General features: G+C 52.0%; 1 protein-coding gene across 1 annotated transcript in view; it reads right to left on the reverse strand.

Moving 5' to 3' along the window:
* Nucleotides 1-27302, reverse strand: part of PLXNA2 (plexin A2) — a 235023-nt gene that overhangs the window by 180828 nt on the left and 26893 nt on the right. The window contains exons 5-6 of the mRNA XM_010836877.1: nucleotides 26346-27302; nucleotides 20000-20182 (exon numbers count right to left, since the gene is read on the reverse strand). Coding sequence (XP_010835179.1) covers nucleotides 20000-20182; nucleotides 26346-27302 — 1140 coding nt within the window. The remainder of the gene's footprint in view (nucleotides 1-19999; nucleotides 20183-26345) is intronic.

Genomic DNA, 27302 nt, shown 5'->3' on the forward strand with positions numbered 1-27302 from the left:
GAACATGCCCGACTTCATTTAATTATGAAAAGCACCCTTCAAGGTATATCTCATCATTCTCCTTTCACAGATGACGAAATCAGAGCTCAATAAGGCTAATTTTCCCAATACCATCTACCAAGTAGGTGGGCCAAGATTTGCACCAGGATAGCAAAGTCCACATTCTTCCCACGACACATGTGGGCCCCGTCCAGACAGCCCACCAGGCAGGAGCTACAGATAAAATACCACACCTCCTCCAGCACACACTAAATCAGCACAAGGAGAAGCTGGAGGCTGGCAGAGAGCAGATCTTTATCAAGACACTTCAGGAACAGGAGGAGAAATATTTCCACCCTTCTCCCAGCCGAAGGGTTGGCTGTGTTTATAAGATGAGACACGTTTTGAAGGGAGGGGAGTGGGGGTGCAATCTCAAGCGACAATCACCACCCACACCAAAATAAACCTGAAGGCAAACTGGGGCCTCAAGGATGTGATTCCATAGTTTATGTGTGTGTCTGGGAGCGTGTGTGTCCGTTTTGGGGAGAAGGGCAGCAGGGCCGGGAAGGAAAAGCAGTATCTTTGTCATCATACCCAGTGGCATTTATCAGCTCCGCGTTCCTCCCCAAACTTGCGCTTCTCCCGTCCTTACTTATTTCCTATTTTCTTTCGCCTGCTCTGGAGCAGAGAGCTAGCCTGGTTTAATGGACGAGCACAGACTGTGGGGCCCGCAGACCTGGTTTTCCTCTCCAAATCCACCACCTGACTGAGCTGTCCAATAAACACACGTGACACGGATGAATGGGGAAATAATTCCACCTCCCTGCGACTTGGTTTTCTCATCTGGAAAGATACAGAGTCCTGGTCCCCGTGCTGCAGAGCAGTTGGGAGGATTAAATAAAGCCGAGTGCTTAGCACAGTTGGCTGGCACAGAGTTGATGACCAATAACTGTACGTTGCTTCGCTCAGTTTCTTGGCTGCAGCACTACAGCATGTGGGGCCGGATCATTCCTTGTTGTGGGCGCTGTTCTGTGCATCCTAGGATGTTCGGCAGTATCCCTGGCCTCTGCCCAGTGGATGCCAGTAGCCCCTCCTGCCCCAGACATAACAACCAAATGTCTCCAGACCTTGCCAAATGTCCACAGAATTGCCTCAGGTGAGGGATACTGGCTTAATGTAATTAATGATGATATCAGCAACAAGTAATATACTTGAAAGCACATAGTAGGCATCGATAGTAATATTCACATTTTTTTGAATGAACAAATGTATGAATGGACATGTGAAGTAATCATGGACATAGTTCTGCACCTTCAAACCCTTGGTGGCAGGAGGTATACAGTCTACTAAGCTCTGGACTCCAGAAGATTGATGGAATCACAGAGCGGGCTGGGCAGAGCATCTTGGTATCTCTGCTGCCGGCTGTTGTTTGGTGCAGACCTGGTACCTAGTGGGCTTCTCTGGTGGCTCAGAGGGTAAAGAATCTGCCTGTAATGCAGGAGACCCAGATTTGATCCCTAGGTCAGGAAGATCCCTTGGAGAAGGAAATGGTTACCCACTGCAATATTCCTGCCTGGAGATTTCCCTGGACAGGGGAACCTGGTGTGGGCTATGGTCCATGAGGTTGCAAAGAGTTGGACATGACTGAGCAACTAACATACTGGTGCCTAGTGGGATTTGCAGACAGAGAAGTGACAGGTGAGTGAGGCTGTGAGTGAAATGAGGCTGAAGGAATTTTCCCTTCTGGGAAAGGGTAGTCCCAAAGGAATCTGCCTGCGGCAGTTGACGGCTTGAATTCCTGTGTATGAGATGTGATGGCTTGACTCACAGGCACTCCTCAAAGAATCCCATCTCTTGCTCTTGGGCAGGCAGAGACATTGCTAGGAACTCCTCAGTGCTCCCTTATGTGGAGGAGGACACCCCCGAAAGCCCTTTCTGACTCCCACCAAGAAGATGCCTTATGACAGGGGCAGAGAGATGACTTCTGTTGGAGGAGTTCTTCCCCCCACCGCTCACTTTCCCTGACTCCTTTCTTTCTTTTTAGACTTGTACTAAGTGACTGCCATATTATTTGATCCTATAGATGCAGAAATGACAAATGCAACCACAATCCCAAAACTTCTGAGTGTACTGAAGGGCAGGGACAGGAAGCAGGATGATGACGAAACATATAATGACCATAGGTGACATTCACTGAGCCCTGGTCCTATTTTGGACACGGATCTACGTGCTTTACCTGTATTGGCTCACTGACATGCAGCTCATGTAACTAACTCAACAAGCCTGTGAGATAGAAACTTTCATTATTTCTAGTTTGCAGATGAAGCAGCAGGCGTAGAGAGGGGGAGTGATTCCTACTGTGTCGCCCAGGTACCAAGGGGCAGAGTCAGGAGTGGAACCAGGACATCTTGGCTCTCGCGTTTGGACGCTTGTTAATCACTGTGTTCTCTACTCTGATAGCCATGTGATGGGGCCCCACGGAGCACACAAGCAGGGGCGGGGGGCTTCCTGGAGGAGGTGATGTCAAGGCATCTTGACAACGAGAAGGTGTTAGATGGGCAAGGGGAAGGAAGTGTTTCTAGTATGAGAGGACGGCACACAAAGTCCCAAGGTGAGAAGGCCACGGAGACGCATCAAGGTTCTAGGAGTAACTCACGCCCTCCCCATGCGCACCCCTGTCCCTGGCCTCAGGCTGGGCTTGGAACCACAGACTCAACGATCAGGACTCCTGCCTCTGGCCTGGGCTAGTCCTCCGGACACTCACGTGGACCTGCCCATTTGTCCTCCCATCCTGGCCTGTGCGATCTGATTTGCCTTCACAACCAGGACGAGGACGGGTGCTCTGCCTCCTGCCTGCGTGGTCTTCCCACAGGCCTGACCTGGCCTCCATGCCTCGGCTCTCACTCACCTCTTGGCCTTGATCTGGGTCCTTCTGTCTCACCTTGTTCTGTTGCCTCTTACGCCAGGTTGGGAATGGGAGCGGTTGTTGCTGCTGTTGTGTGTGAGAATACGCACTTGTGCATGTGTTCATGTGCGTACATATGTGTCTAATATGTGCGTGCGTGCACGGTAGGTGGTGAGCATGCTATAGGCATGCCTGTTACAAGAGGCACACACCACTCGAGGGTCAGGTAGGGCCAAGATTTCATCACCTGTCATTTGAACTTACTTTTTAAACAACAAAGGAATCCTACTGGTAACACTGACACATATTAAATAGATGAGAGCAAGATGCTTTGATTAAAGGAGGATGGAATTGGGGGACTGAAGTCATCGCCCTACAGCTCAAAGGCGCACTGCCTAAAAACCACGAGGGAAAAATTGAGAGAATGACCCTGACGTATGAAACAGCTTGTGGGAAGCCGTTGTATAACACAGGGAGCTCAGCTTGGCGCTCTGTGAGGACCCAGAGCGGTGGGATTGGGGGCTGGGAGGGAGGCTCCAGAAGGAGGGGCTATATGTGCACCTATTGCCGATTCACACTGCTGTACAGCAGGAACTAACACAGCATTGTGAAGCACGTGCCCTCCAATTAAAAATGTATGTATTAAAAAATTAGAGTCAACGTTGTAGGGTCATGGACCGCCCTGAGAATCTGATGAGAGTAATGGGCCCTCTATACACACATTATGGACATATAGACGTTTGCAGAACATTTGTGGGGCAGATCGTGAACTCTCCCGAATCCTGGAACGTTGGTGAAAAAGCCCGTGCATTCAGCTCCTGCCAATCCAGCTCCTGCCACATCCTCCTAGTGGGCGTCCCTGCCCCTCTGACTTTGCGAGGAGATTATAAGATGCTGGCGGCTGCAGCGTGGTGAATGATGAAACCCAGACAAGTCCTGGCACAGCTTCATCTGCTCAAGGAGAGGAGAGGCCCAGGGTCTGGAAAGCACAGCCTTCTTGTACTCACATTCTTGGGACAAGGGCATGGCTGTTAACACAGCTCCCACACAGCCAGCCCTGGGCAGCTTGGGTGTCAGAGATGGCTGCTGCCTCAGTTTCCACACTAGCTTAACGCCTGTGAGCTCCCCTACCTAGAACGGACAAAGGATCGGCAGCCAGGGTCTGATTACAGTGCGATCGTCGGGTGATGCTGGGCAAACCACTTGATGCCGCTGGGCCAGCTTCCTCATCTGCAAGATCACAGCCTATGGGGTTGTTAGGATTACTAGATGAGCTCAAAATGGGTGCTGTATATATGAAAGCTCTTTGTACCTCAAACCATTAAGTGGGTTCAAGGGGGTTCTTAGTATCTTGGCATTCAGAGAATGACCAGGAGGTTTACACCGAGAGAGCTACCTTCTGGACTGGAACCAGGGAGGAGAGCAGAGACCACTTTGACTTAAAGGGGACAAATTGATGCCCAAGGGGCAAGGGTTCATTCAGGGTCATCTCTCAGTAAGTTGGGGTAACCAGAAGAGCTCACAGCTTAGGGATTTAGTTCTGGACGATCCCAACAACATCCAGGGGTCCTGGGCTCATCTGCCCTCTCTAAGGGCTCCCATCCCTCAGCCTCTGGGACAGCCCCTTACCACCACGCCCCTGGCTCTCTGTGCTCAGGTGGGGGCTCTGGTCTACTACATAAGATGCAAATCAACTTCCGAGTTCAGAGTCAGGCAAAAACGAGAAGGCTCTTCATTGGGTCTGCCTGCTGTTAATGAGCTGATCTGGGGGGAAGGATCGAGTGAAAATGAAGACTCACTACCCAGAGTCACCAGAGTGCTCCGCACAGCCGGGCCGATGTCTGCGTTTTATGTGGCGCTCAGCCTGCCAGGGCCTGGGGCCCGCAGGCAGGTTTATGAGATTAAAGCCCAGTGCCCAATAAATAATTTAGCAGCTTACTGCAAAAAAACATACATGCAGTATAATAGCTACTATCTCCAGCAGCCTGATGTGTACAGACATTGTAAATGCACACCACTTTCATCTGCTTGTATCCATTTAATGTGGGGTCTGGAACCAAAGGAGGAGGAGAAAAAGAGCGTCACCTCCACCCTCAGTCCACGTGCTGCCGTGACGATGGGGTTGAGGATGAAGAAAACTCTTCCACGCACTCATTATTTAGGGCTTTGCTGGCAGTCCTTCCCCACCAACCGCCTCCTTCCATCTCTGCTCCGTTCGTTGCTCATGGTGGCTGTTTGTGCGTGCAGAAAGAATCTGAAAGCTCCACCAGACCAATTATTCATTGAGAATTTGGTTTTCTTCTCCCAGGGGTGCCTTTTATGGAGCAAAGCTGGCTCCAGGTGTTGGCTCCTGTGGCGTCACAAGCAGCTTGTGTGTGGGTGCCGCTTCAAGCCGAAATACATAAATGTCACCTCCAGGACCACCAGGGTCCTGGCTGAAGTTTTAATGAGGCAGAAGTTGGCAGTGATTGATTGGTAAGACTAGGTCTTGGGCGTAAGGGAGGGTAAGAGGACTGGAGAGGCGAGAAGGGAGAAGGGAGGGGCTGGGGTGGGTGTCCCAGGGACACCGGGTGGCGGAAGGCAGAGACACTTGCAGACAGCGGCTCCAAGATCTAGCGGCATCAATGGGACAGGAGTGGCACTGAGTCATCTGTGTAGTAACACGAACTGGCAGCAGAAAATGATGCCGAAGGGAACCATTCTCTTCTTATTGGAAAGTTTACCGGTTCTGATCACAGTTCAGGGACAAGGGGCCTGCATGGGAATGAGGGAGCGTGGTAGGATTTCCCTCTGGCTTTTGCAGAAATCCGGGACTGTGGCATCCACTTCTGCATCAGTTCCTTGCTTCTCCTTCTGTGGGCGGCAGCTACCCCAGACCCACCGGCCACTGGGCGTGTAGAGACGGCACCAAGCTCCCCCAGCCGTACTCTTTGTGTCTCCTTGGCCTTGGATGCATTTACTGCCAGTGGCTGTGGTTTATCTCCCATTGTTTATGGCCTGGGACAGGCTGCCTACAAATAGCTCCCCAAAGAGTGGGGAAATGCAGGCATCTGCCATTCTGTGAAGCTCTTTCCAGAAATGAAAAGGACAGTCATAAAATGTTGCAATGGGGGGGGTAGGGGTGCAGGGGAGGTAACATGCATCATAAAAAGCGTAAGGGACTAATGCTAATACCCAGACTGGCTGCAGCCCAGGGGTGTCTGCTGAGCTCAGACATAAATACTGGGGAGGCACCAAGGAGACAGATTCTTTATTTCTTTGATTTGACGGTGGGGGGAGGGTGGGCATACTTTCCCCTCGGTTTCTCTGACTGTGGCCATTCCTCTGGGGAGACCAGCAATCTGTCTGGGACTGAAGCTACTCCGTGTTCTATGGACTCCAGATCAGTTAGACTCTTGGGAAGACTGGAGGTTCGCAGCACTTGTGGGAGCATCACGTCATTGGGTGAGCCCACGGGGGTTTCGCCTGCATCATTCAAGACCTTACAAGAGACAAGAGGCCATAATGGGATGAGCCCACGGGGGTTTCGCCTGCATCATCCAAGACCTTACAAGAGACAAGAGGCCATAATGGGATGAGCGTTTACGGTGCGGTTGTGCTTGAACGCATCTATGAGTAACTAGGTGCTTGCCCAACAGCAGCTAATTTAAAGAGTTAAAGGGACTCATTTATGCTCTCTGCTTGGTGGGAACCAAAAGAACAGTGACCCCCTCAACAATACCCCAACACGAATCTCTACCCCTCTCAACTTCAGGCACAAAGAGTAAAATAGTTGTTTGCTAATTTGTGACGAATTCGGGTACTTGAAGACTGAACCAAGCACACTGTTTTCCAGGCTTTTCTATCAATACATTCTCTGGCTAATGTTGGCCACTGGCCCCTGCATATGCCCGCACACAGAATGGGTAAATGTCCCCTGGAGGTGTGGGTTGAACGCGGAACTGAGTAAGACTCCTGTATGAAAAAGAGCCTCCATTCCAGGTGATGCTAAGGCGCTCTCGCCCCTTTCTCTGCCTCGAGGCGCTAAGCACCGGGAAGCCGTGCTGGAACTCAGGGCCCCTGAATACCCAGGGATGTGTTCAGTCCACCTAGGATTCTGGGTTACTTGAGAATAAAGAGAAACAGCAGAGACTTGGATGTCTGTGGTGGGGTGAGGAACCCCTGGTCAGCCTTCTCATGAGTAGTGAGCAAAAGATCAAAGGCATTTGGAATTGATGCTGCAGCTCACCATTCGTTTGGAAGAACCAATTTTCCATGTGCTGTCCCTGAGAATAGGTGGGAAATAGAGTGGCATTCTCCCGAATGCTGTGGGTACCAAGAGCTACCGCCTGTCATCCTGTGCATCCAAGTATGTACGTGAGAAAGGGGAAGGGAAGCGGGGACTCTCATTAGGTACAGAGGCCCTGTGATAAGCAATTCAGACACTTCTTTAAAACCATTATGATCCTTACAAAGTAGATATTACCATCCCTGCTTTAAGGATGCAAACTTGCAACTCCAAGTTTCCAAGAGGTTACGTAACTTAGCTAAGATCACAGATTTAATAAATGGGAAGGTTAGGACTTGAACTCAAACCATTGTCTTCTCACAATGACTTAAAAACATGAAAGGAAAAAAATCAATAAATGATGATAGGGAGGAAAAATTATTTTCAGGCTGAAGGTCAAACGGGCAGGGACTAATGCATCCCTTATGCCGACTGGTGCACACTGCTATTCCCAGGGGCCAGGGCCTGTCACCACGTGTGCTGTTGTTGGAAAAGGATTAGAGGACCCTTTCGTGCGCCATGACACGTGATTACTCAGAGGCTGAATGGGGGCATCAGGTCTCGAGTGCTGACCTGGGGACCTCATGGTAATAAAAGACAGGGCTCCTCAGTCAATGAACCTGCTGTAGGTTTACCCAGGAAGGCATCTCATCACGCTGGACAGCTAGCCCTTTCCCAGCAGGCTAGCAGGGGGCTCTTTTAGGTGTGAGGTTCACTGGTGCTCTCTGGATGGGAGGCTTTGGAATCAATTATGAGTGGGGGGGGGTCATGCTTACTCATCACCCTAGAAATGCGGCCAATTGGGACTCTCCATAGGAGTTTGGCTCAGCCCCTTCCAGCCAAGCTTGGGGCATACCAAGATACTCTTCTTCCCTTGGTTGGTTCATATCCCCCTCAAAGTCTGAGAACAAAATTACGAGAGTACCTAGTCCTTTAGCCTAAGCTAACTAGAACTAGGTTAAACTTAAGGAAGACCTTCCTGACTCTCTGCTCTCTCTAGCTGGACCATGAGCAAGCAAGTTGGCTCTGGAATATCCTTTCCTAAAGACTTGGAAGTGTGAGAGAGATACCTAATTGCTGCCCACAGCCACAGGGCCGGGGAGAACCTTCCAGCCAGCCTCACCTTTGCTCGCTGGCATTTTAGTAAAGGCCCAATACAAATATAGAATGTACAATTTTCGCGTCATTCTTGGCAAATCCCAGGTGCGCCCCATTAGCAGAGTTCCAAGGATGCCATTTCTATCAAGAAAAAGACATGCCGCATCGTAGAGCTTAGCTCAGGGCCCTATTAATAGCAATCCTAATTATATGGCTGCAAATTTAATTCATAGCAATGATTAGTGTCAGAATCAAAGGCATCAGGCATCAATATTGATGGGATTGCATAAGCTCCATAAACAGAGAACAAGCATTGCGACCCACCCACCCCCACCCGCCAGCCGTGGTTTGCTGTTAACTATTGCATTAAATGTCTCTTCCAACGTCGCCAGATCGAAATGACTCCATTGCTCACTGTCTTCCTCCCCACGGCCAAAACCTTTGCCCGGCCAGCTCTGAACAGTATGACGGGCACACAAAAGACCCCAGACAGCGTCTTTGAAGGAGAGCCGGGAGGCTCCAAGGGATGCCCGGGTGATGGGCTTGACAGCAGTGTGATACCCCACGCTTGACACAGCTGCTCTTGGCCTCGTCAGTAACAGTGCTTTGTGTCCCCTTCAGAAAGCTCAGGGCAAACAATGATGCCTGGGTAAAGGGGGGGTCAGCTTGGGACTGTGTGCAGTGCAAAGGCGGCCACGCCATCCTCTGCAATCTGGGCTGCGGTGGGTGGGGAGGGGAGGAGGAGGCCTGCGGGGAGTGGCACCAGGCAGCCTGTGCTGGGGGGACAGCTGCCATGGCCCCGGCTTCCCGGGCACCTTGGCTGGAAAGAGGGCAAACTCGGTCCCCCCGACTCTCCTCTCTTGCAGCTCCTTGCAGCTCCCTTGGGCAGGTGGTGGGTCACAGAAGAGCCAGCCGAGCCTTAGAGGAGGGCAGCCCAGGGCTCAGCGTTAGTGGTTCACTAAGCCCAGGTCTGGAGACAGACAGGTTCAGATTCCAATCCCAGCTTTCCACTTAGTAGCAATGGGGCTCTGGCTAGCTACCTAACCCTGCTGAGCCTCCCTTTGCTCATATGGAAAATGGACATACTATTAATCCTTACCTTACAAGGGTACGGCGAGGCTTATCTAAAAAGCCCCCTAGTGCAGGGCTTAGCACGTGTGTGTGTGTGTGTGTGTGTGTGTGTATGCTCGCTCAATTGTGTCTGACTCTTTGTGACCGCATGGACTGTAGCCCACCACAGTCCTCTGTCCATGGGATTTTTCAGGCAAGAATACTGGAGTGGGTTATCATCCCCTCCTCCAGGGGATAGTGAGTGCTTAACTTATAATGGGCCCACTCCTCGCCAAAAATAAAAAATAAAGCAGTGTGCCTAGAAAAAGGACTCACCTATAAGACCTGACTGAGGTCCCCAATTCAGTGTTCTTCTGACTTGTCAGAACTTCTTAGTCCAAGGGAAGCATTTTGTGGGTGAGCAGGCCTCTGAGCTGGATAGGCTCTAGGAAGCACTTCAAGTCACATATGGTGAGGGCTCAGGGATGCTGGCCACCCCAGAGGAAGGCTGCATGGCCAGGACTGGGACAGGAAGCTCAGCTAGACTCAGCTAGAACAATCCCTGGACTAAGTTTGGGTTCTGCTTGGGTTGCTTAGAGCCCACGGAGAGGCTGAGGTGAGCCTGAGGTTTCGTGCAGAGGGAATGTTCTTCCAAACGATACAGAAAGAAGGGTCCCCGAATTGAAATCTAAAAACCTAGATTTTAGTCTTGCCTTTGTTACTAAGAACCTGGGTGACCCTGTGCTGATCACTTAACCTTCCTAGGCCTCAGCCATCTTATTCACAAATGAGAACAATGAACATCTCACCTGCCCAGAGTCTGTTGGCTGGACTAGTTTCTGAGATCCTTTCCAGTTATAAGACCAGGGGAAGCTTCCTGACTTCGTGTGATAGAGGGCCTGACCCCTTTGCAAGGTCTGGACTCCACGGCTTTCTCCTCTTTCCTTGGCTGCACTTTTATCCACTCTGAACAGACAAGGGCAAGAACTCCTGATGTGTTACTAAAGCAAGTGGATGCCACTACCCCTTCCAGGTTGGGATGGGGCATATCCACCCAGCTGGTCGCAATAGCCTTTGAAATCCAATGAGGTACTGGAGTGTGATGAGATACCAGGACAATCCCGGAGGCACCAGCTCCTACGAGCCTGGAAACCTTTTTGGAGGCTGAAGCCAGGAAAGGACAGAATCCCAGCAAGAAATTCAAAGGACAGAACCTCAGGGTGACCTTCACCACCCTGCATCTCCATACATCTCTGGTTTCTCTGGATGGAAGGATACACGATAACAGGAAGGAAAGGAAACTCAAGTAACTGCAAGCTTTCAGCTTCATCGTTGCAGGGACCATACAGGTGACCAGATGCGTGCTGCACCATGTCCCCCTGAAATATCTGTGACAGCTCTCATTCCAGTCTTCCCTTGGTTTACCCTGTGGCCCTGAGCAATCCACGATACCTGTGAACCTCAGTACTACCATCTGCAACAGAGCATTTTTCCTTGTCACGCAGGCTCAGTCGTGCCCGACTCTAGAGACCCCATGGACTGTAGCCTGCCAGGCTCCTCCGTCCATGGGATTCTCCAGGCAGGAATACTGGAGCGGGTTGCCATTTCCTTCTCCAGGGGATCTTCCCGACACAGGGATCGAACCCGAGTCTCCTGTGGATTCTTTACCACTGCCCCACCGGGAAGCACCCTGCTGCTGCTAAGTCACTTCAGTCATGTCTGACTGTGCGACCCCAAAGACGGAAGCCCACCAGGCTCCGCCGTCTCTGGGATTCTCCAGGCAAGAACACTGGAGTGGGTTGCCATTTCCTTCTCCCATGCATGAAAGTGAAAAGTGAAAGTGAAGTTGCTCAGTCGTTTTTGACTCTTAGCAACCCCATGGTCTGCAGCCTATCAAGCTCCTCCGTCCATGGGATTTTCCAGGCAAGAGTACTGGAGTGGGGTGCCATTAAAATAAGCATTCATGAGCTAATAGAAACCAAGAGAATCTGGGTCGTTGGGAGTAAAGCATGGTAATGGCACAAACGTGGTAGCAATAACACTAGTGAGGGTCACGCTTGCAGTAACAGTGGTAATAGCAACAACGGCTGCCGTTTATTGAGCATCTACTATGCACCAGGCCCTATAGTAAGTACTTTACAGCCCCCGTGTCTGACGTGCATAGCAATCTTACAAAGTAGCATCAGTGGGTCAGTTTAGGAAACTGAGATCTGCTCAAGATCACACAGTTCATCTAAGGCAGAGCTGTGCAACCCTAGGATATTAAGGTGGGCTTGGGAGCAAGCGAGGCACAGCGAATGGTTCCACCTTAGTTAATACTACCAAGCTGTAAGAATGGAACCAGCACTTCCCCCAGCCCCACCTTGAGGAGGGGTCAGTACCTACAGTTGGATGATACGGGACTTGGAAAGCTCTCCCTGGTGACTAAGGCAGCTGGGTGGCAGTGTCCAGCAGGGTTAGATTAGTTTGGCCCGGCTGGTCTAGTCTTCTAAGTATTTTCTTTCCCATGGTTAGGGCTGGGGGCGGGAAGCAGGATTCGCTTCCTCCATCTGACCTTGCAAACATGTCACTAAAAGGGAGGCTGATCTGACAGCTCCACTGCCCCAGGGAGTCAGAGGAGAAGTGGGCTTCGGGGGGCAGCCTCAAAGATGCTGGTAATAATAATAGAAGCGCTTTTGTTGCCAAGCACCAGAGCAAGCACTTTTCATACAAGATTTCACTGTGTCCTTCCAGCAACCACGCAGTGTTTATTACTACTACCCACTCCACAGGAAAAAAAATTTAAAAACGTGAGGCTCACAAGTTAAGTAACAATAGTAGTTGTACTTAAATGCACATAAACTCAGCACCCGCTTGTCATAAATTATTTTATTATGCTTTATTTTTTCGTTATCACTTGTTATCTTCTAAATATACTGTATATTGTGCTTTCCTATTATTTTCTCATCTGTCTTCCCACATTAAGGTATAATCTTCACTAGGGCAGGCAGTGTTGACTTTTCAGTACTGTATACCCTGCAAATGGTGCATAGTAGGCATTCAGTACATTTTTGTTCAAAAGCGAATGATTTCATTTAATTCTCATTACAGTCTCACGAGGCAGGTATTATGACTGTCTTCATTTTACACATGAGGGAACTAAAGCTCAGAGGTCCAGCAGTTAATAGTTGGAGTCAGGACTGCACTCTGGAAGCTCAGATGCTCTTTGTTATGCAAACAAGCTCCTATCTGAGGGCAGGAGGACAGGACCAGGTGGTCTTCGGAGGTCTTGTCCAACTTTGAGCTCTTTGCCATGCTCTGTATTCACAAGCAGGCGAGGCTCAATGGTTCAAAAGGATGTACGTCGATGCGGTTTGTATGTTCCTAAAGATGCTCTGCAAACATTAGCACTGTGGCCTCTGAAAATTCTCCAGAACCTATTTGGGCCACTTGGGTTCCGAGAGCTTGAATCATGACCCTTGTGCTTCACCTGCTCTGAGACACAGCCTGGACTCCAAAGGGTTCCTCTCGGGTGTGGTAAGCAGCCAGTTGAGCACGCGGCCTGGCGCCTCACGCAGGGCCTGCCCGGGACTGAAGCACACGAGGAGGCACATAAAAGCTGCAAACAGTAAACGAACCTTTCCCTTCTCCCTTTCAGAATGGCTCTGGGAGATCAGGGCCTCTTCCCTGAGCTCAGCGGGGCCTCCAGGTAGAAACCCACACCCCTCTCCCCGCTTGTCGTGGTCAAGTGCGGGAGATGTTTTGGCCGGGGGCAAGGGTTTAGGGGGATTCTGTAAATGTGCCCCCTTCCCTGTGCCAACGAAATGCTGCCTTTCCCAGCTTTCAGAAGACCGGTTCTCGGGACCCAAGAGGCCGATAAAACAACAAAACAAACAGCGAGTTTGGCGGCAGGAGCCTGGGCAGGGAGCCAACCTCATTACTAGGGATGTGATGGTGAGCTCCAACCACCACCCCAACCTCCTCCGCGCGGGCCCTAGGGCAGGAGGAGAGGGTGTCTGCTTCCCACTCCTCCCAGCCCCTGGAGCTGCTGCTGAGATGTCTCGGGGAGCCAGAGCATCGGCCCAGTGGTCCCAGGTCCCGGGACAGCCGCTGAGCCTCCTGTGACAAGAGCCGTGACCCTGGCTGTTTACTTGATTCAGGGTTCACACCGAGAGACCGAGTGAATCATTTCCACTCCGAGGAGTGAGGAATGAGTGGCTATTGTTCGGTGGCGTTGGCTCACGGAGAGGGGCATGTTTCTCAGCTTTGCATCCAACTTGGCTTTCCGTCCACAAGACAACCCCACCCCACAAGGGAGCCAAGTCATAGGTTAGGAACGTCTGTGTGGGAGGAAGCCTAAATGCCAAGCTTTCCGTGTTGCCAACGGCGGGGCCGTGTAACCTTGGGCAAGATATTGAACATCCCGGGGGCTCCGTTTTCCACATTTGGAAGATGGAGCGGAGATGCAGGGAGCAGTCACCACCCTTAGCTGGAGTATTTGTGGAGGATGCAAAGAACTGCGGAAAGATATCTTACAAATAATCAGTGTTATCAAGTAACTGAGCCATCAGCCCCAGGGCCCGGGAGACTTAATCCTTCTGTGCTCCTGATGGAGCCTTTCCAGCTCTTAAGCTACTCCTGCAAGAAGCTTGCAGTTTTCCTGACTTGGCTCAGTAAATCGTCTGTGAGCTTACAAAGAGAAGAATAGGAATGGGAAGGGACGTCAGACGGGTTTCCTGTGGGCTGCGGACTGGAGGCCTTGCACTGCTAGGTCCCATGGGGGAAGGCAGAAAGAATTTTCCTCAAGAATTTCACAGGCATTCTGGTGGCTGCCTTAGCCATCGGGAAAGAAGGTGGGGCTAGAAGAGGCCACGACCCTCCCCAGACCTTGAAAAGGCTGAGTCTCTGTGGATTTGCCAAAATGTCCGGGAGTTCGTCCAATAAACAGAGGGCTGGCGGGGGGGGCATGGTGCTGGGGAGGGCCGTCACCTGGGCCTTTGTACCTGCCTCCCTGCTGGAGGCAAGCCTGCCCGTGATGCAGGCGAAGCAGATGGCTGGCCATGCTCTCCTGGGGATACGCAAGCGACTGCGGCAACCCAGCTCCCTTCTCTCAGCTCCGTCCACATTTCTGAGACCTCCGCTCCACTCTCTTCCAAGCGCTGTTCACCAGCAAACAAACTCTCTTCCTGTCCTGGCCGTTCTCTTGCTTCTTAGACTCCTCACCCGCCTCCCCTTCCGCCCAGACCTGCCCACCACATCCCAACTTCCTTCCTCTGCAAACCAGCCACGTGAACAGGAGTCACTCTTGGTGTCTGGCTCTATATCACTGTGTACACATGCATGTCTGGCCTGGAGGAGGTATACCCAGTACATCTGAGACAAATTTCATGAGCCCCCGAGGGGTGAGAGGCAAGGGATCTGACCGCAGGGATGGGTGACATCTATGGAAAAGAGGGTCCCTGATCTCTAGGATGGTGACTCTCAAGAGGTGGGGACATGTTAGCAGCTGCTCCCGTGTTTATTGGAGCAAAGCGGTGGGGTATCTGAGGAGGGCCTTACGGGCTAGGTGAGGACGGGCCTCCAACAGCAGGTGGGGTGTCGCGGTGCAGGGACAAGAAGGAGAAGCAGGCCCCTGCTCTTGGGAGGCCCTGGGGCTGGGGGGCCAGAGGAGGCCGAAAAAAGGGAAGACAGGCCTTGAGGCAGTGGTTTTAGCAGCTGCAAATGAAGGAGAGGAACCAAGAGGTCTTTGCCCCAAGCCCTATGAGTCTCGCCTCCTGCTCCTGGTGTCTCTTGCCATCTCGGCTCAGCCCCTTCCCTCCTACAGCCCGCGGCCTGCCTCTCGGACTGCACGCGCCAACCTGGGATACGGTAGGCAACGAGCTCGTGGTCCCTGTGGCCACACTCTTCCCTGTCTGCTCCGGGGGCCCCACGGCCCGCCCGCGGCCCGGAGGGTTGTCGGGAGTCGGTCGCACCCAGGGCCGGGGGGCCCCGCGTCCCAGGCCAGCCCACTTTTACCATCATCTGCGCCCCGTCTCGCCCTCTCTCTGGGCCAAGCGTCTCCCTGCTGACCCCGAGGGCCCTTTCTGCCACACCCCAAGGGTCAGCACAGGCCCAGCGGGGACTTCAGAGCCCACACACCCCGGGGGCCTCGGCCTCCCGGCTCTGGACGCCTCCTCTGGCCCCCCTTAACCCCCACTCCTACCGAAGGAGGCAGAGCAGGAGCGGTGGCATGAATGGAAAGTCACGTGCGTGGGGCAGGCGCCCTCCACAGCCTCCCTGATCGGGGGCCACCCAGGCTCTGCCCCAATGTTTCCACTGAGACTGGGAGATCATTTCCTTCTGAGTCAACCCTTTCTATGATGGGACAGTTTGGCTACCAGAAGCTCCTTCCTTATACTAAGTGGAAAGCTATTTCACCGGAAGCCCCACCTGGTGGCCCTCGGGTGCCCTTTGGGGCCACACGAGTCGGTCTAATTCATCTGGCACAGCTTAGTGGAGAAGCCCGAAGCTTGGGAAACCAGGCGATCCAGGTTCGAACCCCAGCTCTGCCACGTCCTTTGCCGTGCAGCCTTGGACATATTTCTTTACCTTTCTGGGCCTCCGTTTCCTCATCAGTAAAATGGAGGGCATCACAGCACTTACCCCAGGGAGTGATACAAAGATTAGATGAGTTAGGAGATAAAGCTCTATGAACAACACTTAATAAGTGCTCAGTAAATCACACTGTGTGAAGAAAGCTGTTAGGTCTCCTCCTTTACTCTTCTTCCCTTGGGCTAGCATCCTTTTAAACATATTCTCCGGAGAGCAAGACTCCCATATCCTTCCAGCCCTTGCTGAGCTAATGCTTTTTAGTTGACTTAGCCCTCTTACAATGTTATCTCCAGTGTAAAGTGGAGTCCCCATTTCTCATGACTTGGAATTCGCTCTTTTGTTCGTGTGGTGAAGGCTAATTAACTCTGCCGGATCAGACAGTTGGCTCACAAGGTCAGTGAAAATCCCAAGGTCCTTTTCACTTGATCCTCTTAACGCCTGAAGCCTCAAGACATTCTGCCTCTTGGCTTCCACCTCACCGAGTCCTCCAAGCCCCGCCAGGCATTCTAGACCTTCCTGACATATGCTTCGTATCTTCTCAATGTGGCAGCCGAGGTCTACAGGGTCCCTTTCTCCCACCCTCAACTCATCGCTTTGTTTAATTCAGTCTTGGAGCAAATCCTGGTAAGCTTCCTCTTCCAGGAAGCCCTCCAGGTTAATCACCCGGTTGCAGCTGATATCTCTGGAACTGTTCCATCTCTGTAGGGGATTCTGGCCTGTCCTCTTATGGCCTCTACTGCACTGGACCTTAGGCTCTGCAAGTATGACCCCTCTTGGTTCTGAGGTCTCGCCCTCATTCTATTTGTTCCCTCCGCGTGTTCGCGACTCAGCAGGCAGTGGCCTGTCTGCACTGCTCTCCACGTGTCTAGCAGAGGGCTGGGTGTGAGCATGAACGTGACACAGCACAGAGCAGCCCTTCACGGTCCTGCCACGTCTAGCGAGTCTCTGCTTCCTCTAGCCGTCCCCACTCGGGACATCCTGTTCCCATGGGCTGCCATGGACGCAGTCCACACGGTCTGACAGACGCCTGGCCAGGCAGGGAAGAAATGAGTGGTTCTGACGCACCCAGCTTCCCTCCCGTCTCCAAACTCTTGGCTATATATATATTTTTTTCTTTATTTTCCTTCCTGTGTTGAAAGAGCTTTGGGGCCTGGACCATGGTAGGGTTTCCTGGGGACATTCCACAAATTCCTTATGGGCCATTTCTCTGGGTAAACGGGAGGCTCGTGGGAGCCTGGCACTGGTATCAGGTGCTTCCAAGGCGTGTGGGTGGAAAGGGTGAGTCGCTGGAGGAGAAAGAGGGGTATTATGAGCTCATAGAAACAGGCAGAGAACAGCGAAGCCAAGAGAGAGGAGAAGGAGCCGGCCTGCAGGTCGGAACAAGCTGTGGGTGGCCACACCCCCAGCCTCGTCCTCGAACCCTGCAGCTTGCCTCCTTAGTGGCCTGTCTGCTGGGGTTCCTACAGGGCTAGGAGGACTCGGCCACCTGGAGAGCCTGGCTTGGAAAGGCGCCCCGAGCAGCGCCCTGTCTGTGTGCGCAAGATGCACAGAGGCCATGGAAGGTGTGCACAGGGTCCTTTGGACCTAGCTGGGGGGTTCTGCCTTCACTCAGCCCTCATCCATCCATTCAGAAAACAGTAATTCCCTAACTCGGATCCAGAGTCCAGCAGAGTGAAGGTGCTAGCCCCTGGCTGAACCCTGTAGCAAGCCTGAACCCGAAGACTGTTCTCAGCCTCCACCCTCAGGCTCCGTGGCTGCCTCTTTATGTAAAAAGGGTGCCCAGTTGGGTGTCAGGGCAAGAGGCAATTTGTCCTCGTCTCCAAGCTCGGATGAGTCATTTTTCCTCTCCGGACCTCAGTTTTCCTGTCAAATAACACTAGTGTTGGGCTACACGGTCTCTAAGAATTTTCAGAAAAGGGTTCTATTTTTCAAGATCGTTTTGGGGCCCATCCCAGGAGGGAACATTTGATGAAAGGATGAGGCAGGAAGAAGGAAATACATATGAATGAAGCATGACTCCCGCCTTTAATAGAACTTTTAAGAGAACAGAGACAGGGTCACAGGAATGATCCAGAAGAAGACTGAAGGTTCCAGAAGGACAGGAAAAGATGCTGAGCACCAGCCTGGCTGTGGCCACTGCTGGCCTTAGAAAGTCCTTGTGCGGCTGAGAAGGAGGTGGTCTCTATGGGCAGATGAAAGAGTAAGAGGACCCCTCTGGGGGTATGTTTATACCCGAGGGCGCCTGGCTTGACAAGGAGAGTTCGGGCTAGACTTCAACTCCCATAGACCCTTTGGCCCAAAGTCCCTGGGCAAAATCTACTCGACTGTATAGATAACCCTGCAGAAAGGTAGCCAGCCTCGGAGTGTCCAAGTTGAACCCTGTGGATAGAATATATGCTGTGCTCAGTCGTTCAGTCGTGTCTGACTCTTTGCAACTCCATATGGACTGTGGCTCACCTGGCTCCTCTGTCCATGGAATTCTCCAGGCAAGTACTAGAGTCTGGTGCCCTTTCCTCCTCCAGGGGGTCTTTCTGATCCTACACTACTTTTTAAAAGTCAAAGTACAGTTGGTTTATAATGTTGTGTTAGGTTCAGGTATGTGTGTGTGTGTTCGTTGCTCAGTTGTGTCCGACTCTTTGCGATCCCATGAACTGTCCCCTGCCAGGCTTTCTGTCCACGGAATTCTTCAAGCAAGAATACTGGAATGGGTTGCCATTTCTTTCTCCAGGGGATCGTTCCAACTCAGGGATCGAACCTGGGTGTCCCCCACTACAGGCAAATTTCTTTACCATCTGAGCCACACCAAACTGATTCAGTTTTAAATATATACATTCCTTTGCAGATTCTTTCCCAGAATATACCACTTTTAAATCCTAGTGGAATCTCAGAAGGCCAACCCCTTCCCTCTCCACTCTTGGAAAAGCAAACACAGGGACCACACGTATCCTCAGTCTCCTGGGCCTGAAACCAAGCCAGGGCCCACAGTCCCAGGCCAAGGAGAGGGTGCAGGGCTGGAAGAGGCAGGAAGCTCTCCCTGGAGTGAGGAAAGGCTTAAGGGGCTCTGGTACCACAAGAAGAAGAGGTCTGCTGGGTTCAGCACCTCCACATCAACCCAGACCGGTTTTTCTCACCTCCTTGGCCAGCAACTCAGAACAAGCAGAACACGGTACTTCCTCCTCAGGCTCCTTCCCTGCCACCCTCCTTCCCAAACAACCAACACCTCTCCAGAGGCTCTAAATGGATTAGGAGGGAAGAGCTAGGAGGGTTGAAGCCAACATCAAAGGTGAGATGCAGAGAGGTCTGGCCGGTGCCTTGATCCACAGGTGGGGGCACGGGGAAAGGGGGCAGGAGGGAGGGGTGAGCTTGGGAAAAAGGGATTAGCAGGGACCGGAAAGAATGCAGCGGCTGTAATCCCACGTAATGAACCAGACTGCGCTCCGTCATCTCCATGCCCGGAGCGCTAGACAAGCAGGTACAAGCTGCCAGCCTCAGCCTGCCTCGCAGGAGGCTTCCCGCGCTGCCAGCCCCAGAGGGCCCATGCCCTCCTGCAGGCAGAAGTGCCCAGGGCAGGCATGCACGCACGCGCGCGCACACACACACACACACGGGATAAGATGTCTACTTGCTCCTGGGTCCTGGGGGTGGGGAAGGAGGGGTGGGGAAGGGTCTGCGACTGCAGGAAAAGGAGACGGGAATGGCCTCTAAGCCAGGCACGTACACCATCCCAGAGCTGCACCACATTTACTGAGAACCGGGACCCAACGTCTGCTTCAAGCAGCTTCCTGGGACTCAACAAAGACTTCTGCTCAACTCTAGAAGCTGTGGGGAGGGATTTGTGATGTGAGCCATTCATAGTATACATAATCAAAAAATCAGTTCTACTTGATTTGAAGATAACATTTGTTTTTTCTCCTTTAGACAGACACACCTTCCTAATTCCTTGGTGTTTCAACAATATTGAAATATGTGTATATTCCCAAGACACTCATTGCCCAACAGCTAGAGGAACTAGCTGGAAGATAAACCACGGATTACCCCCTAGTGCCGTCCCCATTTTAACTAACCCCACCCCCAAGAAAACTAAGTTGCCTCTAGTTACAGCATCGGGACATCCAGGCTCAGACCCTTACCTTTTTCAGCTTGCCGCTTTTTGTCCCCACGAACACCACGCTGTAGCCGTTGTAAACGTAGGAGGCCACTGAGGTCATGCGGTCCCGGCTGGTGGCGTACAGGGTCAGGCCCTCCACTGGGACCGAGCCTCCGAGTGGCTGGTTGATGTCCAGTCCACAGAAGTTGTCATCGATGGGCACCGGCTGGAGAGAAGGGGAGGGACCTGGGGTGAGTGTCAGCGGAGGCAGGGCCGAGTCACCCCACACCAGCCCAGCCACTGCGGCCACCAGTCCGGGACACTGGGCCTCGGAGAAGTGCAGGCGTGGGGACTAACATGTGCTGCCCGCGCAGACCCACACACCCGCCCCGTGAACCTACGCTGGCTCCAGCGAATCCAGAGAGAGGACCCAGCAGTTTTCTTCCTCCTGCACCCGCTGCCACCCAGAGATCACCAGCGGCAATCTGCAAAACTGATTGCTGGAACTTATGTCCTTGTCATTGAAACTCCCTGTGGCCCATGCCATTGGTGGGGTTCTTTCTGTTTAGACAGTGAGGATTCAGTCTAGAGGCAACCTCACAAGATTCTTACCAGCCTGGACAGGGCTCCTTATTTGTTTCCTGGACTGTAAAGTCCTGCCTCTGGGCATAAGGAATTTTCAGCCATTCCACATCCCATACTGGGGATAGACTGAAAACGGTTATCGTAATATTGAACAGTGCCTTATACTTTGGAAAAGTTACTTCATCTACATGAGTCTCAGTTTCTTCATGTGTCACACTACCTGCCCATCTGCATGAGAGAATCACTGGGGAGGAAAGGAAATGATGCCTGCAAAGATTGGTTACGTTGGACAGTGATTTTCAGGCTTCCCTTATGGTTCAGTGGGTAAAGAATCCACCTACGTGCAATGCAGGAGACACGGGTTCTGCCTGGCTCGGGCAGATGCCCTGGAGGAAGACATGCAACTCACTCCAGGATTCTTGCCTGGAGAATCCCATGGACAGAGAAGCCTGGTGGGCTACAGTCCATGGGTCACAAGAGTCAGACACGACTGAGCGAGTAAGCACAGGCACACAGCAATTTTCACCATCGTCTGTTAGAGGGCTTCAATGGAGTTTGGGTAGATTCTGAGGATGAAGACCTTCCCATTAGCAGCCTTTTGCAGGGTGTGCTTGTATAAAGAGTATCTATCAGGAGAGACTGGGGCACTTCAAAAGGAGATGGCCTTGAACAAGTGGAAAAATAGCTGGAGAGAAAGATTTCTACCCTCTGCTCTATCTCTGTGTGGCTCTGTGAACCTTAACTAGTAACATCCTCTTTAGGAGCTTTTAAATTATTTCCAAGGTCTCACTCAGCTAAAAAAAAAAAAAAAAAGAAGAAGAAAACAGACTGCATGCATCCCAAGACCAGGTCCTGCTAAGGAGCTTGCATTCTCTGCACAGTGTTTGGCCTGGGGCTGGCCATGACATGTCCTCTGAAATGGCCTGGCTGATTATACAACAGGGGACCCTTTGGGCAAAAGTTGCCAACTCTGGGCCTGAAAGAGCACTGAGCCCTGTTGCAGCTGTTCCTTCTGGGCATCCCGGGGAGGAAGGAAATGATGGTCACAGGAAGCATGGAAGGCATGGTGGAGACACGTGTTCCCATCACGCTCCTCCTCTCAGCCACACCAGGGAAGAGCAGGCTGACTTATTACTCCCTGACAGACTCATTTCCTAGGAAGAACTGTGTATCAGCATGTTTTGTTTTTTTTTTTCCCTTTTGGTAAAACAGGGACTTCCCTTCCATTCCCTGTTCAGATCCAAAGGGGACAGTGCTTCCATCCTTCCGTAGCGATCTGCTGCTCCAACAAGTGGGTCACGGCACTCCGCTTGTGTGTGGCTGCATGTGTATGCATGTGTTTATTCTTTAGGAAAGGAAACTTAAGTCTTAGGTTAAGGATTACCTTGAACTCTGGATTTTATGCAACTCTGCACAACAGAAGAGATAAGTTTCTCAGACAGGGAGTGGAGCAATGACCTGCTCCAGCCAGCTCAGGAGGGATGCCCATACATCTATCTCTGCATTTAGTGGCTTCACATTAGTGGCTTGAAATCATTCACAGTGTTAGTATTTACACCAAGGACATTGGCAGATGCTTCTGATCAAGATCCCCCAGCCCCATCTCTTCCCTACCACATTCACTGCCTGCATAGAACCATGCGTTTAAGACTCACCAGCACATCCCTGGAGCCAATGATGGAAATTTCAAGCTCCCTAGAAAGGCAGGTCAGAGGACTCAGCTACCACTTTTTACCTTTTCTACTTCTCTTTCTCATCCCTACGCCGTAGGCACAAGTGCCCTGATAAAGAATCAGAAAATCTAGATTGTAGCCCTGCCTCCATCCCTAGCCAGACAGGTGATCTAGATCCGTCACACACCCTCTTTGAGTCTAAATGTTCTCAACTGTAAACGAAAAGGACTGGATCAGGCAATCGTCAAGCTGCCTTTCGGCTCTGAAAGTTCTTGATTTCACGGCCTTGCTTTCTTTTTCACTCTCTCCAGGGACCAGAAAGGCTGCAGAGTCTGGGCTCAGGCATAACTCAAGCCAGCTTCCGAGAAATGATGACAGAAGCTGAACACTTGTCTGTGATTTTGAATTTCTCTATATCCCTCCTGAGTCTAGAATCCCCAGACTGGGAAGGAAATGGCTTGTTCTGAGCCTAAGCTGCCAGGATTGGCCAGCATTTCTTTCTCTCTTCTCTAAGTTGTCAGATATTCTCAGACATCTGCTGCCCGTTTACTTTTGTCCAGAAAGGGAGAGCCTGAAGCATGGCTTTCCTTAGGAACATCATGGTTAAAGGCAAAGAGCTTGGATTCAGAAGTCCTGTGGGCTAAACTGCATCCAGCCCCCTGCTGTGCCATTTATGGTTGTATTGATGTTAGCAATTGAGTTTTGGGGATCTTTATTCTTCCATCTGTCAAACACCCTTGCTTTATAGGGTCATACTAAGGATCAAGTGAGATAACCCTTAAGCTGGCCAGCACAGCCTTTAGGACAGAGCTGCTATTAAGTAAGTGAGGGTTCCCTTCCTTATTTCTTTTCTGGGAACAGAGCTCAAAATCTTTTATCTGAGAGTTTCCTGTGAGTCCAGAGAGCATGTTAAGATTAAGCCCTGGGACCTCTGCTTCTCTCACTCATCCTTAAGCCCCTCTGAGGCCACCGAAATGCCTCTGGGTGCCCAGGTCTGGGACTATAAGGACGGTAAGGGGCCCTTCCTGTAGCCCCCCACCCCACCCCTGCTATCCAGGTGGCCTCAGCAGAGTCTGATGCTCTGGGTGGGCGTGTTGAGTGCGGGGCTCTTCTCTCCGAGCCCTATAGCCCACTTGCTGTCCCCCGCCTTTGCAGCCCTTTGCTTACTAGCCCAGGCTTGTCTCTGCAGACAGGGGAGTCCCGTGAGGGTGTGGGCTCTTCCTCCTTCCTCTGGCTCAGAAGCAGGCAGGAATCAGCAGTTTCCTCCTGACAAGGCCCCCTCTGGGCAGTGGGAACCAGGACAGACTCTGCAAGGCGTTAACCCTTTTGTTTCCTCTCCTCTTCTCTGTTTTTTTAAGTGCTTGAGGGAATTTTATTTATTCATTTAACAAACCTGTGGTGGGCAGCCTGCTGTGCTGACTGAAGGCCATTTCTTCTTCTTCTTTTTTTTTGGTTGTCAATCTGTATTTTTGTTTTATTATCTTTTAAATTTATTTTTAATTGGAGGATAATTGCTTTCAATACTGGGTTGTTGTCTGCTGTACAACAATGTGAATCAGATGCAAGTATACATATATACCCGCCCTCAGGAGCATCTCTCCCCACATCCAAGTCATCACGGAGCACTGGGCGGAGCTCCCTGGGTCATACAGCACCTTCTCACTGGCTGTCTATTTTACACATGGCAATGTATATATCTCAGTGCTACTTTCTCAATTCATTGGGGCCATAGGTTATAGAATTTCAGGGCTGTAAAGAACTTTGGAAACTATTTAGCTCAACCTCCTCATTGTACGAAGGAAAAATAACAAGAAATGATTGGTTCTTTAATTAATATATAGCTGTCATTTATTAGATGCTGCTGCTGCTGCTAAGTCACTTCAGTCGTGTCCGACTCTGTGTGACCCCATAGACGGCAGCCCACCAGGCTCCCCCGTCCCTGGGATTCTCCAGGCAAGAACACTGGAGTGGGTTGCCATTTCCTCCTCCGATGCAGGAAAGTGAAAAGTAAAAGTGAAGTCACTCAGTCATGTCCAACTCTTAACGACCCCATGGACTGCAGCCCACCAGGCTCCTCCATCCATGGGATTTTCCAGGCAAGAGTACTGGAGTGGGGTGCCATCGCCTTCTCTGTATTAGATGCTATGTGCCAAGTATTGCACTAATACATACTTTTAATCCTCATAAAAACCATAAAAAGAGACTTGGTATTTCTATTGTTAAAATAAAAATACAACTCAGATCAGGTACGTAACTTGCCCAAGGTCACACAAGTGGTAGGAATGACTTTTAAATACAAATCTGTTGGAATTCCAAGCCTGTGGCCTTAACTACTGTTCTATTTACCAAGAAACCGACAGTAGGAACAGAAGCATAGTCTACGTGTGATTTTTTTTTCTTGCTTTAAGAAGTGGCTTTTGGTCCCAGTAGCAGACCCTCCTTCTTTACGGGGTTCAAAAGGCAGCCATATGGGTCACTTGGTGTCACATTGCTCCCCAGGCTGCAGATCTCATGTCCACAGGACTTTGCACAGAAATCCATCTTAGAATTTGTCACACTGTGTAACAGTTAACTAATAATGGCCAACCTAACACGCCAGGCATGGTGTTAATCTTGCCACATCTGATCATCCTGTGAAGCAGGCATTATGAGTCCCACTTCACAGATGATGATGTAGACACACTAAGCCACTTCTGAAGCCAGTAGCACAGATGGAATCTAAACTGTGAATCCCAAACTCTTCGGCATTACATGACGCGGCTGGCTATTTTTTTGGAGAGTCACGACCGTGTCTTTTTTATGTCTGCATTCCCAGTGCCCAGTACGGTACTGGGCACTCGAGAGATCTTTGATACCCTCTTGCTGAATGGATGGACGGAAGGAGGGATGAAGGGAAGAACGGAGGGGTGGGTAGATGGATGACGTGACGGATGGATGGACAGACTGATGGATCACGGTGACCACCGAGATGGCGGCATTCTGATCCTCTCACAGGACAGGGCTCGCCACCAACTTCCTTGTCTCTGCCACCCTCAGGTCTGGACTCTGAACTCCCCTTCCTCTCCTTCTTTCCCTCTGCTGGGATGCCTGGTTCTTCTTCCCTAGTTTTCAACCTATCAGTTGCGCTTCACCCTCTCTAGCCTACATACCTGCCTGCCTCCTTTACCCCTCACCGTGGCCGGCAGGGCCCTGCGAGGGCAGGACGTGGTCCCTGTTACCCCTGACAGGCCTCCTCTCCAGCCACAATTTCTGCCACATGCTGTGGTCCAGCTGCACTGGTCTCCTCGCTCTTCCTCACACGCTCCGGGCATGCCCGGCATTCTCTGTACTGCTGTTCCTGCCCACTCTCTCCAACGCTCTCCCCAGATACCCACACAGCTGGCTCTTCCTCATTCTTTGCTCAGATGCTGCTTTCTCAATGAACCAATCCTCTTGGGTCCTGCCTCTCCCCATTCCCTGCTTTATTTTCTCTCCAAAGCAACAGTCATCACTGGAGAGACTACCCGTTTTATGTATTTCTATGTCTTGCCTCACTAACGAAGTGAGTGAGGGGCTTTCCTTGGTGGCTAAGACGTTAAAGAGTCTGCCTGCAGCACGGGAGACCCAGGTTCGATCCCTGGATTGGGAAGATCCCCTGGAGGAGGGCATGGCAACCCACTCCAGTATTCTTGCCTGGAGAATCCCCATGGACAGAGGAGCCTGGCGGGCTGCAGTCCATGGGTTCGCAAAGAGTTGGACACGACTGAGCAAAAGTCGTGGACACACACAAAAACTCCATGAGGGCAGGTCGTGATGTGGTAGGGTTCACGGCTGAAGCCGGCAACGCTTACAACAGTGGCTGGTGGGGTAGAGACACTGGATGAGATACATGCGGAATGATTCCGCAGGATCGACAAACGTAGCTCAAGTGCATGAACCTGCCACCTCTCTCACTGCAGGCTGCGATGGTCTGGGTTGTCCAGTAGCAGTCATGTCTGACTCTTTGCGACCCCATGGACGGTAGCCCCGCCAGGCTCCTCTGTCCATGGGGTTTTCCTGGCAAGAATACTGGAGCGGGTTGCCATTTCCTCCCGCAGGGGTCTGGGGGCAGGCGTGTACTGAGCGGGGTGTGTGCCGGGGCGCCCTCCTTACCGCCTTGGTGCACTGCACGTCCTTCCCCAGCAGCCAGTTGAGCTCCAGGTTGCCCTCGCCCTGGTAGCACGACTGCAGGCGCTCCTTGATCTGCAGGTTGATGGCGCGGATGGGGAAGGCGCAGAGGGCAGAGTCATCCGGAGGCTGGTGGTACTGCTTCTGCCCTTTGGAGAAGATGGCGAAGAGCACGTCGTCCTGGCTGCTGATGTTGAAGGCCCGCGCCAGCGCGTCCCCAGGCTTGGCGAGGTAGGCGGCCTGCAGGAGGCGGTATTCCACCCCGGCCCGCGTGCAGCCAAAGGGCAGGGACACGTAGGAGTGGAACTTGGGGTCGTCCTTGCAGAGCCGCACGATGCGCGAGGTGTAGAAGAGGTCCCCGGCCGAGTTGATGGCCACGCCTTCGGGCGTCTCGGGCTGGACCGTCAGGAAGTAGACGAAGCCCCCGCTGGCGAAGCCGTAGATGTAGAAGATGTCGAAGTGGGCCACCAGGGCCAGGGTGTCGGAGGGGATCTTGATGAGCGAAGAGACGAAGTCGCTGTGCAGCTCGTAGTCGAGCATGGCGGAGGACTCAGGGTCGCGTGGCAGCTTGCGGCTGGACAGCGTGGGGAAGTAGTCCTGCTTGCCGTCCACGGCCGTGCCGATGAAGAGCTTGCCGTCCTCGCCCTCGGAGCGCACGATCACCCCGTACATCGTGCCCGTCTTGTTGACGCTGGACAGGTAGTGCTCCTTCTTGTGGGACGGCTCCACCAGGATGAAGAGGTCGTCGAGCCGCAGCAGCTTGCACACGCCCTGGTACAGGCTGCCGCAGGCCAGCAGCCGGTTCTCCGAGTAGTCGATGATGAGCAGCTTGTTGACGTTGTTGGTCAGCGTAAGCACCTCGCCGCAGGGCTGCACGATCAGCGGCGGGTAGCAGGACTTGTTGTCCTCCTCCGGGCCCGTCTTGTGAGCCACCTGGATGGT

This window comes from Bison bison, unplaced genomic scaffold, assembly GCF_000754665.1.
Source record: "Bison bison bison isolate TAMUID 2011002044 unplaced genomic scaffold, Bison_UMD1.0 scf7180017864067, whole genome shotgun sequence".
Taxonomy (NCBI): Eukaryota; Metazoa; Chordata; class Mammalia; order Artiodactyla; family Bovidae; genus Bison; species Bison bison.